General features: G+C 39.5%; 1 protein-coding gene across 1 annotated transcript in view; it reads left to right on the top strand.

Annotated features, from left to right (window-relative positions):
- The window catches only part of psme4b (proteasome activator subunit 4b), a 114918-nt gene that overhangs the window by 3922 nt on the left and 98825 nt on the right, over positions 1-12171 (top strand). Inside the window, exons 3-5 of the mRNA XM_033984261.2 lie at positions 7458-7574; positions 8292-8336; positions 9251-9400. Of these exons, the coding sequence (XP_033840152.1) occupies positions 7458-7574; positions 8292-8336; positions 9251-9400 (312 nt within the window). The remainder of the gene's footprint in view (positions 1-7457; positions 7575-8291; positions 8337-9250; positions 9401-12171) is intronic.

The following is a 12171-nucleotide window of genomic DNA, read 5'->3' as shown; positions in this document are numbered from 1 at the left end:
AGGACTTAAATCATCTAAATGAATAAATACTTGATAGGTAATGCCATAATGCGGGATATTCCAGGCAAGGCTTTAACATTTTCACAGAGACAAGCAGGTGGCAGATCCTCCACTAAAACAGTTACAAGGTGCGTCTTTAAATCTACTGGGAGTAATGTTTATTATGTTTAAATACATACAGCTGTGTTTTTTTTATTATCAAGGATGACCCAGGATTCTGTCTAAAGAACTTTAAAGGTTCTATATTACAGTCTGTCTACATCTCCAAAGCTCAAAATGCGCCGTTCCACCTTGTGATGTCATGAGCCGCTAGTTTTCAAGTTCACAGCTCCTTTTACATTTACTTCAGTAGAGATTGATAGAGATTCCAGGGCTGAAATGATCCAAATGATTCTAGTGAAGGTGTGTGGAGTTTAAAAACACAGTGGAGCACTTCCTGTATTACCACATGATGACATCACAAGGTGGAACAGAGTGTTTTCAGTTTGAGAGAAGAACTCAGCCTAAATATACAGGGTTTGTGTGTTAAACGTGTGAATGAAACAAAACACAACTCCAGGTCTGTTTGTGACGAGGAAACAACATTGGAACAGAGATCAGAACATTGTGTAAAATGGGGTCTTTAAGGTTAGTTCCCATTGGCCTTGGATGTTTGGAAAGCCCCAGGACAAAAATACAGGTTCATAAAATAGCTTTGAATACTTGCTTCACCTCTCCAGCGAATATAAGTCCACTAAAACACTACAAACAGGAACACTTGGCTTTTGCTCTATGATGTAGTTTATGTTTATGGCTCAAACCTTTCACACTGAGTGCCAATTCATAATATGTGGCTTTCCAAGTGAAGTGAAGACCAGATCGAGACTAAACCAGGTCTAAGATGAATATGACTGTAGATTTATATTGAGTAGGGATGTGATAAAAAGTTTGTGGTAGATTTTGAATAATTGTCACAACCCCCAAAAGAAATAATCAGTATTTTATCACCAGAATGTGCAGAATGAAGATACTTAAAATGGAAAACATCATGTATAAGTATGTGTCTGTATATGCAAGTATTGTTTTCATTTATAACCAGTGGTGGAAGAAGTACTCAATTTTGTTACTTAGGCAAAAGTACAGATACGAAGGTAAAAAGTTAGTCTAAAAGTAAAAATATCACATGAGAAAATCTACTTAAGTAAAAATATGAAAGTACCTGTATTTCACACGTGTTGTTCATATGTTAAATGTAGAGATATAAATTCAAAATGAGACATAGTTTGGTCAAACAGTAACAATATGAATCAATTTCTTAACTTTTCTTATGAATTTTGTGTATTTATTTTTTGCTCAAAGCCAAAGCTTGAACTGGAAAACTTTAGTCAGGATGTTTCCAAGAACATGGTAAAAATAACCCCTCAAATCATATGAAAAGTATTTTTAATTTTCAGCCCTGTTCAAAAATTTTGTGGAGTAGAAAGTACAGATGGTGCTCTCAGATGTAGTGAAGTATAAGTAAAAAGTATCCACTGTAAAATGTACTTAAGTAAAGTACCTTCCACCACTGCTTATAACAAAGTACAAGTAACTGTTTAAAAATGGAACTTATTCATAATATTAACGTTACAAGTTTTCATAACATATTAAACTGACAAACAGCTATTTTAATGTTTATCATGATATTATTTTCTGTTATTTTGGCCATGATAAGTGCGACCCCAAACTGCCTGATTGTGCGAGTCCATTGAGTGTGGCTGCATTCAAACCGATGTGAAATCCTCAGAGCGAGAATTCTCTAGAAGCAGCAGGTTAAGCCGTCGTGCCCGGTCACTCTGCTCTTCATTGTAATGAGATCTGGGACGCAAAGTGGATTGTTCCCCGTTGTCCGTCATTTGGATATCTGCCATAAAAATCCACGACCGCGTTCACGTGTTTGCCTGAGAAGTCCAGAATCATATCTCTACAATTATCACTATGGCAACCTATTGTTCCATATGCTATAAATCATAATGTCCCACTACTTTCTATGTAGTAGTGGGACATTTTTGTGGGGTATTAATTGCTAACACATAACATATTTAGATCACTGTTATCTTATATTGTTTTGAAAATGCTAAATTTGCCTGAAACATTATATTCAGTAAGCATTAATTGTTCTGCAGTTTTAGTCTCTACATTTTACTCAGAGCGGTTGAGTGTTTGTTTACCTGTTGCTATGGTGATGGCCAGAGCAGTGATATAGAATGTGATTTAACTGTTGCCGGAACTACTTGTGCGTTATGCAGAACTAACGCACGGAGTTGAAATTCTCACTGACCGTGGAATGCCATGTTTAATACGTTTCAGTTTAGTTTTTGACCCTCTGAGCCAAAAGTCAGTCGCCCATCACATCGCCATCACATTACAATTACCGTTAATGCAACTACAGCACATCGCATCAGGTTTGTGAAGTTGTAGTGTATTGTTTTGTATCAAGCTTTTGTTTTTTTTATATTTTGGAGAATTGTCGTGTGGAAGCATGGGTGACGTAGGCAATGTGAAATCTTTAGAGCGAGAAGGATTGGGATGATAATGAAATTTAGCGTGACGATTATCATAGCCAAAATAATTGCGATTAACAATTATATCACGATAATGATTAAAGTTGTTAAGGATATTAATTATAACTTTAACAGAGAATATTATGGATAAGCAGAACAGAAATTTGGGGGTCCCGGGGCAATAAGCCTCACATGGCCCCCCTGTAATACCAATTAATAGGAAGATTCTGTTCTGGGCCCCTAAGCTCCTGGGACCTCAGACAACAGACCCCTTTGTCCCCACCGTTGACTCCCCTGTTCATAAGTTCTTTTTTTCTGGCCATTTTGAAGGTATAGTGACGATTTATCTTTGTTGGCGTTTATCCCGATTATATAAAATGTCCCACAAACGATTACTGAAAGCATGATTTTTACTTTTAAACCTTGTGTTGATTATCTTGTGTCTTAAGCATTGAGGTGAACTTGTTTCTCTGTAAGAATGTGACACAAACTTATTTTAGGATGTCTCCACTAGAACCAGAACGGAGCATTGCACAGGATTTTACAGCTAACCGTAAGAAGGATTTGAATAGGGTGTCGGGAGAGAACGCTAAATTACTCAAACATGCATATATTATATAAATGACAACTAAAACAACTTCAGGCATGTTTTTAAATGAAAGAAGAACATTGTAACATGGTAGAAAGCTCCAAAAATCCCCTCTTTTTAATGTTATTACAGCTGTTTACAATGAGCCCCTTTAAACAGGACTCTACTGTCTTATTCTTGCAGTGAACACAGTTAGTAAATCACTCATGAAGCCGCGTGTTGTCACTGTGGAACACTCCAAACAAAATGGGCTAAAACAGTGCCACATTTATCGCCTTTTAAGCTCGCTGGCCCATTTCACGAGTCCCATAGGCTGGTGTGTTTTGATCTGATCTGCCTTTCGTGAAGCATCTGGAGAATACTCAGCCAGACGCAGACTCATTTGTCTTCACTTGTTACCATGATTCCCACATCCATCAGAAAACAACATCTTAATGCCGCAGTCAGTTGTCGGAGCGCTACGTTTTAAATTAAAATAGAAAGATCGGGGCTAAAGCTTATATTAACTCGTCTCTGAAGCGGTGGGGATGAATTTGATACTCTCCAGTACATCAAGCATGAAGCCTCAATAGTACTTTTTTTATATTTTCTCCGCCATTTTCCTGATTGTTTTGCCTTGTCTTCATTTCTCAAACGTCCCAGCTGAGGAGTTAAATGTTCCTTGCCTTTTAGATGGATGTGAGAGGAGCAGACAGGAGGAATGCGGAGCTGGAGGAAAGTGTTCTGTCATAGTTTCTGTGAGGTTTTCCAGTTTTTCAGGCATAAAAATATGAGCAGAGTTCAAACAAAACAAGGTGAATGCAGGATATGAGCCTGAAACATGACTCATCGCTTTTTAAGGTCAATTTGACTTTTTCGGGTTTGTCCTAATGTTACCCACAACATCAGCAGATACACAGCACATACTGGTCTTGTTTCTTGTATTACAAAACTGAACAAAAGACCACGTTATGTCATGCAGTTGTCCCGTCATGTTATGTCCAGTTACGTCATTGAAATTGCAATTAAATTACTAAAGTCTGCATGTAATATTTTAGGTATTACGTTCTCCTTATGTAAACCGGCTTAACTTGTGTTTTAGACCAATGTGTTCTCAAATGCTTGTGAATGTTATATTCTTACTTATTATTATTTGTGTATATATAACACATTTAAAACAATTTCAGCTGACCAAAGTCTTGAGCTTGGCTTTGGGCACAGCAGCAGGAGGTGGTCAGCTGACCTCAGGGCTCTGGGTGGAGGATAGGGACCCATAGAGTGCAGACATTTAAACACAATAACATTTTGAATTGACCCGATATGAAACAGGAGCCAGTGCAGGTCATCTTTTAGTTTTTGCATTCTGAACATTCTGTAAGCGCTGCAGGGAGCCATACAAAAACTTGCAATAATTCAGACGTAACTATATCAGTATAACAGTTCACACACATGTCTTCTCCAGTCCAGACCAAATTGTGCTCTTTCATTCATTTGACACAGCACCTCAGAAGCCTCTTATATCAGGTTTGGTGCTGTCTGCATCTGGGTTCAAACTTCACAGATATGAGTCTGGTCTGAGAGTCATGTTTATAAATTCAAGTAATTTGTTTAATTTAGTCAAATTGTGGTATTAGGTTGTCAACAATAAATAGCATCTGTTCAGGAAACCTCCTGGACACCTCCCTAGGGAGGTGTTCCAGGTACGTCCCATCGGGAGGAGGCCCCGGGGAAGACCCAGGACACGCTGCAGGGAGTATGTCTCTCGACTGTCCTAGGAACACCTTGTGGTGCTACTGGAGGAGCTGGAGGACGTGTCTGCGAATCTGTGCTTAGACTGCTGCCCCCCTAACCCGGCCCCAGATAAATAAAAGAAAACTGATAGATAATAAATAGCACCTGTTGGTATAGTATTTGAAACCTAACTTTGTTAGATGAAGGCAATGTAAATATGCTGTAAATCTGTATTTAGAGATTACCAAAATCTTGTGTAATGTGCATGGTATAACTTGATGAATACTCTTTATATTGCTGTAGTTTTTGTAAGACTCAAATCTGTGATACTTCCCCATGATCCACATTACGGCATGTTATTAACTGACTCATTAGAGCTCTTATAATAACAGAACAACAACCCAAGTCAAGCTAAACTTACACCATGTTTAGTTTATGTCAGGAAACCCAAATTTACCCACGCTCCCACTGCATGATGGGAATCTTTCTACCCCTAAACAGTCCACACCTGCAGATGAATCATGTGTATGTGTCAGTCCTGCTGCGGCTCACTGCTCTCATATGAAACACTGGTCTGTTTGTGGACAGGTCTGAGACGTCTGTCAGACTGTGGCTCACTGGGATTACCAACTCAATCAGCCGTTTCCATCTGCATGTATTACACTCACTTTGTATACAGCTCTTACATTCATATGGGTTTCCTTCATACACTTTGGGGACAAGGTCATTGTAATTTCTGACCAGTGGTGGATGAACTCAATTTTGTTAAGTAAAAGTACAGATACAGAGGTAAAAAGTTACTCAAGTAAAAGTATCATGAAAAAAGTCTACTTAAGTAAAAGTATTTAAAAGTATTTCACAGTCTTGTTAATTTGTTAAAGTGTTAAATGTAGTGATATAAATTAAAAATGAAACATTTTGGTGCAACAATAAAAATACAAATCAATTTCTTTATTTTTCTTCTGAATTGTGTGTATTTATTTTTGTTTTGCTCAAAGCCGAAGCTTGAACTCGAAAACTTGAATCAGGATGTTTCGGTAAAAATAACCCCTTAAATCATATGAAAAGTACTTTTTACTTTTCAATCCAGTTCAAAAATGTAGTGTAATAGAAAGTACAGATACTGCTCTCAAATCTAGTGAAGGAAAAGTAAAAAGTACACATTGTAAAATACAGGTACCTCGAAATTCTACTTAAGTACCTGTAAAGTAGTAAAGTACTTTACTACTTTTACTTTGTTACCTTCCACAACTGTTTCTGACAAGTATTCCTATTAAGCTATTTGTGATCACAGACAGTACTTTTAATTGCAGATTTAAGTATTTCTACCTATGCCTGTCACAATTATCACTATATCAACTTATCGTTCAGTTTATGATGGAACTGTATTTTTTGGGGTCAGTATTTATCATTTGCACATTTTCTTTGCATTACTGGGACATCATTAGTTGAGTGAGGCTCAAGACCAGAGGTGACGGAGCCCAGACTATGGAACAGCGCCCTCTGCTTGTCAGATCCTCTCAGTCTTTAACAGTTTAAAACTAGACTGAAAACCCACCTCTCTTCTCCCTGGCATTTAATAGTAGGCAGGATATATAGGTCTTTTATTGTTTTCCTATCTATCGCGTTATCTATTTGTTTTGTGTTGACTTTTATATGAAGCTTTTTGTTCAGCTGGAGTTGTTTTAAATGTGCTACAGAAATAAACTTGAACTGAAAAGTCTTATTAAAGGTACAGTGACTCTGTCAGAGCTGTGTTAAATGCATCTGAATCCTGCTGTGTTCACCACATATTCTGTGAATATGTTTCTACATCCAGTCCAAAACTGTTTGAAAACCTCTTTGGGACTTGGAGTATCGCTAATTGCGATAAAATAATTAATTTCAATATTGAGTATACTGTTCATTGCCTTTCTGATGTAGTTCAGATTTTATATTTAAAAACATAGGGCTCTTTTTAAAGTGTGGTAGTAACATGCCAGTATAACACAGACACGGTTTACTTCTTTTCTTTTCCACTTTAGTGGAGTTCACCGACTGTAGAATTCAAATTACACTTTGATTTTTAATTAGCAGTTTTTAAACATTGTCAGACTCGCCTGAAGCCATAGCAACGCTCATTAAGTGGACGGACATTTGTTAATTAACGTTCTCTCTTCTCCTCTCCCCTCTCTCCCTTGCAATCTCTCTTTCTTGCTCGCTCACTCTCCCTCCCTCTCTCTTTCTTTCTCTCTTCTCTTCTGTCTCCTTCCCTCTTTCCCCCTCCCTCTTTCTGTCTTCTCTCTCTTTGTCTTTCCCCCTCCCTTTTTTTTCTCTCTCTTCTCTCTCCTTCTCTCTCTCTCCCTCCCTCTCATTTCTCTATCGCTCTCCCCCCTTCTCTCGCTCGCTTTCCCTCTTTTTCTCCCTCTCTCTTCTCTTTCTTCTGTCTCCTTCCCCCTCCCTCTGTCCCCTCCTTCTCTCTCGCGCTCTCTCTTTTGTATCCCTCTTTCCCCTCTCTCTCTCTGTCCCTCTCTTTTCTCTCTCTCTCTCTCTCTTTTCTCTCTCTCCTCTCATATCTTCTCCTCTCTCTCTTCTGTAACCTTCCTTCTCTTCCCCCCTCCCCACCCCTTTCTCCCTCTTCTCTCTTTCTGAAACAGAAAGAAGGAGCTGCTGTCCCGGGATGACCTGCAGTTGCCATGGAGACCGCTGTACGACCTTTACGAGAAGGTGGTCTACTCCAAAACAGAGCACCTCGGGCTCATCTGGTTCCCAAAGTAAGACATTTAATTTTCAAGATATTATTCATGCAGTTGGGCTGGTGTTATTCACAAAAGGAGACACTTTTATTTACAAAAAATTGAGACTAAAACTAGTAACAAATCTAGATACTCATTTGAGCAGGTATCGGTAATGAGAAAAAGAAGAAAAACAAAAACAATGGGACACTTGTATGCAATTTCTCATTAGTTTTACAATGGAATTAACCAATCTTAGTGAAGTATGAACTGTTAGAACAAGCACATGTCTTTGTTAATAATGCCTTTAAGTGGTAAATGTACTAAGTCTACATAAATTACACAAAATGGATTCTTGTGAACTTTAAGTCATGTTATAATGCTGTTACCTCCTCAAAAACACACCTGGAGTTGTGTTTTGTTTCATTCACACATGTTTGAGTTACTCTGTCTACATCTCCAAAGCTCAAAATGCTCTGTTCCACCTTGTGATGTCAGGTAGTGGTAGTTTTGACAGCTCTTTTTTTTATCTTTGGTTCAGCAGAGATGACATTTGATTTGATTACACCGGACACAGAATCTTTATTTGTATGACCCCATTTCACACATTACAAATAGATATTCTGTCCAGTTATTTTCCAGTGTTGTAAATAGAACTACACAACATTTTCCCTGCTGTTTATAATTCAAAAATAACTTGTTGTAATTCCCATGTAAGCCCGTCTTTAGTAAAGTGCCTGTGTGCTTGTTTTGCAGCTCAGTGGACCACATTCTGAAGGCTCTGGTGAAAAGCTGCCGACTGTGAGTGTGATCGTGTCATTTGTGTTATGGGCCATAATCCCTTTACTTTGATGTTTTCTTAAGTTGTGTATCGCATTTCAATAAGGTACATGTACTTCACTCGTGCTTTCCCTCTCCTCTCTTTCTGTTCCTCCTGTTTTCCATCTTCTTTCCCCCTGGCTCTCTTGCTCTCACTCTTGTTCGCTTGCTCGCACTCTCTCTCGCTCTAACTCTCTCTCTTTCTCCCTCTTCCTCCTCTCCTTGTATCTCTCCCTCTCTCACTTTCTCCTTTCTCTCTTCCTCTCCCTCTTTCTCTTGCTTGTTCTTTCACCCTCCCTCTCCTCTTCTTCCTCTCCTTACATCTCCCTTTCCCTCACTCTCTCTCTCCCTCCTCTTCTCCTTGCACTTCTCTCTCTTGTCTCTCCTCTTCTTACGTCTCTCTCTCCTCTATCTCCCCTCTTGTCTTCCCCTCTCCCCTTTCTTCATTTCTCTCCCTCGCTCTGTCTTTCACTTCTCTATCGCTTGCCTCTCTCTTCTTCTCTTCCCCTTTCACTCTCCCTTGTTCCTCCTTCCCTTCATTTCTCTACTCCCTCCGTCTCTCTTCCTCTCCTCACATCCTGTCTCTTCTTTCACTTCTCTCTCTCTCTCCTGTGTCTTTTTTATCCCTCTCTCCCTCCTCCCATTCCCTCATCTCTCTTTCCCTCTTTTCTCTTTCTTCCCCACCTTTCTCAACCCTGTTTCTCTTTACTTTTCTTCTTTTTCACATTTTCTACCCCCTTCTCTCTCTCTCCCTCTTTTCTCCTTCCTCTCTTTCCATTCCTTCTCTATTGCTCTATTCGCTCTTTCTCTTAATCTTCCTCCCTCCCTCCCTCTCTCTCTCTCTCTCTCTCTCTCTCTCCCTCCCTCCCTCCCTCCCTCCGTTTTTCTCTCTCCAGGTATTTCCCTGCCTCTTCCACTCAGGAGATGCTGGACGAGTGGCGCCCCCAGCTGTGCGTGTTTGACGTTGTCATGCAGAAGGCGATAAGTAACATGGAGTTATTCCTGCCCACAATTCTGCCCGTCAAGGAGCACGGCCAGGGCTTCCAGTGAGTCCAGTGTTTAAATATGACCTCATTTATCATTTCTCCACAGAATTTAAGAGACCTGATTTTTAATGTGTTCAAAACTGGCCTTTAGTTGTTAATTCGATTAATCGGTTTATGGAGTCTTAATTTAGTTGAATAATCATTATATATAGATCATAAGGATTTACCATAAATTTTGGACTATAGAGCGCACCTGAATATAAGCCGCACCAGCTACATTTTAGAAGAAAATACATTTTGTACATATATAAGCTGCACTTGAATATAAGCCACAGGTTTTCATATTTTAACATGAGATATTTACACAGAAAGACTGTACACGGAAGTTTTTTTGTTTTAATTTAAGACACACTTTTTTCCAAACTGCGCCTGAAAATTGGCAGTACGGCACTAACACTGCATCAGCACGACATGAACATACCCACATGTTTAGAAAATAAAACAGCACTAACACAGGCCATCTCCTTTATTTATCCTGAAAGCTTTTGTTGTTTTTTTACATTGACTAAGTTCTTCCTGCTTCCACCTCCAACGTCGCACCATCAATTCCTTGATGCCAAATTTGCGTGCAGTGGCTCTATTTCCTTCTTTGATGCCAGATCCATTGCCTTCATCTTTAAAGCTGCATCATATGCTTTTCTTTGTGTGTTTTCCATGAGGAGGGTGTGTGCATGATGGGCAAAATGACAGCTCAAAATCAAAACTAGTATATTCTTCAGCGCACAGTTTTTTTCCACGTCCGTCTCACTGTTGCGTTTACTTCTAGAGAGTGCCCCCGGTGACCATTGGCCAGTAAAAATCAGGCCACACCGTTGTAAAGGCCACAGGGTTCAAGTAGCGGCTTATAGACTGAAATGTACGGTATATTGGACAGCAGCAGAAAGGAGAGGTTTGTTTGTGAGTTGTGAATCATGAGTTTCAATCATCAGTTCAGTTTTTTTGTTAGTAAATACAACAAAATACCAAATCTTCAGCTAACTCACTCAGTTTAATCTATGGACGACAGTGGCTCAGTTGGTTGAGTGTTTGTCCACTGATGCGAAGGTTTGCAGTTTGAATACTGCTCTCGACATCACTGACCCACAGGTTGGCGGTGCGATTCCAGCTCCCACAGATGAATGCAGTCGTTGTGTCCTTAGGCAAGACATTTAACCCATTTCGCTCCCAGTGTCTGTGTACACTTTGAATGTGTGTGAATGAGTGAATGGTTCCTTGATGTAAAGCGCTTTGAGTGCCTTGAAGGTGGAAAAGTGCTATAGAAAAGTGTAACCAATCTGTCTCTCCTAGTTGTTTTTTCTGCATAAATAGTTATTTTTGCATGAACGCCCCCTGCAGGTGTGGTCTCGTGAGTGCAGTTTGGGTCAGATACAGAGATATGTAACAGTTTTGAAATCAGCAGCACGTCTTTAGTGAAACAAGAATTGATTTGACTAAATTTGACTATTAAAAACATGAAAAACAATAGCAGACTAGAGCAGAGGCAGCAGCAACTCTCATACTAATGCGCACTTCCTGATTATCAAACAATTAATTGAATGCAGACGGCACACAGCGGGCTTATTTTGAGAGCTGCTTATTCAATATAGCTGTACTGGGGTAGGACACATTTTGCTCAAATAGGCGGCCTTTAAACTGCCAGTGCCAAAAGTAGCACCAAAAATGACTCATGTAATTTGAGCTTAAAGAATTCTGTGTTTGTTGATTCACGCCGGAAAAGGTAAAGCACTTTGGGAACTAAAGCTTGTTCTCTTCAGTTTTAATCAATTTCTATTTTCATAAGGTGATTGGGTTGGCATTTCCAACCTGTCTGTGCCTCGTCAAAATGGCACCGCTGTAAGAGAGTGTAGTTTAAAATCCAGCCTTATACATGGGAGATTTAGCACCTGAGATGAGAATTACGTGGTTTTTTTTTCTAGCTTTTTCATCAAACTTTGGCTTCGTCAGACTTGGCTTTGAAGCGTGTGCAGAACGACTGGATAATGTGACGTTTTGGTATTACTGCAGTTACATGTATTTAGATGTCAAGGGATTTCTATGACATTATGATTGTCAAAGAACATTTAAGCCAAAGCAGAAGAAGAAGAGTGACAGTGGTTCAGGTGGTTGATGTATAACTGTAAGGTTTTGTAAGGTTTGACCCCAATTTTGAGCCTCCTCTTGCATACTGCTTTGGCGTTCTTGGGCAAATAATAATGTGTTTGAAGCATAGACTGTATAAAGAAGTGGACTAAGTGAATGTGACGTCACCCACAGCGTTCAGCTCCGGTCAAGTAAAGCTCATCGAGGCCAGAGCAGTTCTAGGGGCCAATTTGGAGCTCAATATTTGGAATTCAGACAGCGAGTATCATAGCAACCAAAGAGCCAATCCAGAGCGAGGCTGTTGAAGGTAACGCCCCTTCCCGAAATTGATGATAATGAATTTGCAAGTAATTTCAGTGTGGTTTGATCAAGGGACACGTGTGAGCTGTCCGTGTCAAAACAAATATAGCTGCTTAGGAGGAGAAAAAAACAAGGGAGAGAAATTTGATCTTGTTTATGAATGATAGATGACCAATGAGCTCTTTCGTTTCACATGAGTCACTGAAAAAAACTAATCTGATTGGACGACCATGTTTGGTTCTGGCTTGAGACTCGACGGAGGGAAAAGGGATGAGACTGACATCCCTCTGTATAAAAAGAGACATCATTCTGTATTTATCAGGTGATGAATACAGTTGACAGGGTTAGGACTGTCACAAAAATTACAATATCGAGTTATCGTTCAGTATGTG

Source organism: Periophthalmus magnuspinnatus, chromosome 19 (genome assembly GCF_009829125.3).
Source record: "Periophthalmus magnuspinnatus isolate fPerMag1 chromosome 19, fPerMag1.2.pri, whole genome shotgun sequence".
Lineage (NCBI taxonomy): Eukaryota > Metazoa > Chordata > Actinopteri > Gobiiformes > Gobiidae > Periophthalmus > Periophthalmus magnuspinnatus.
Note: the sequence above shows the minus strand (reverse complement) of the source record. Positions and strands in the feature narration are given on the sequence as shown.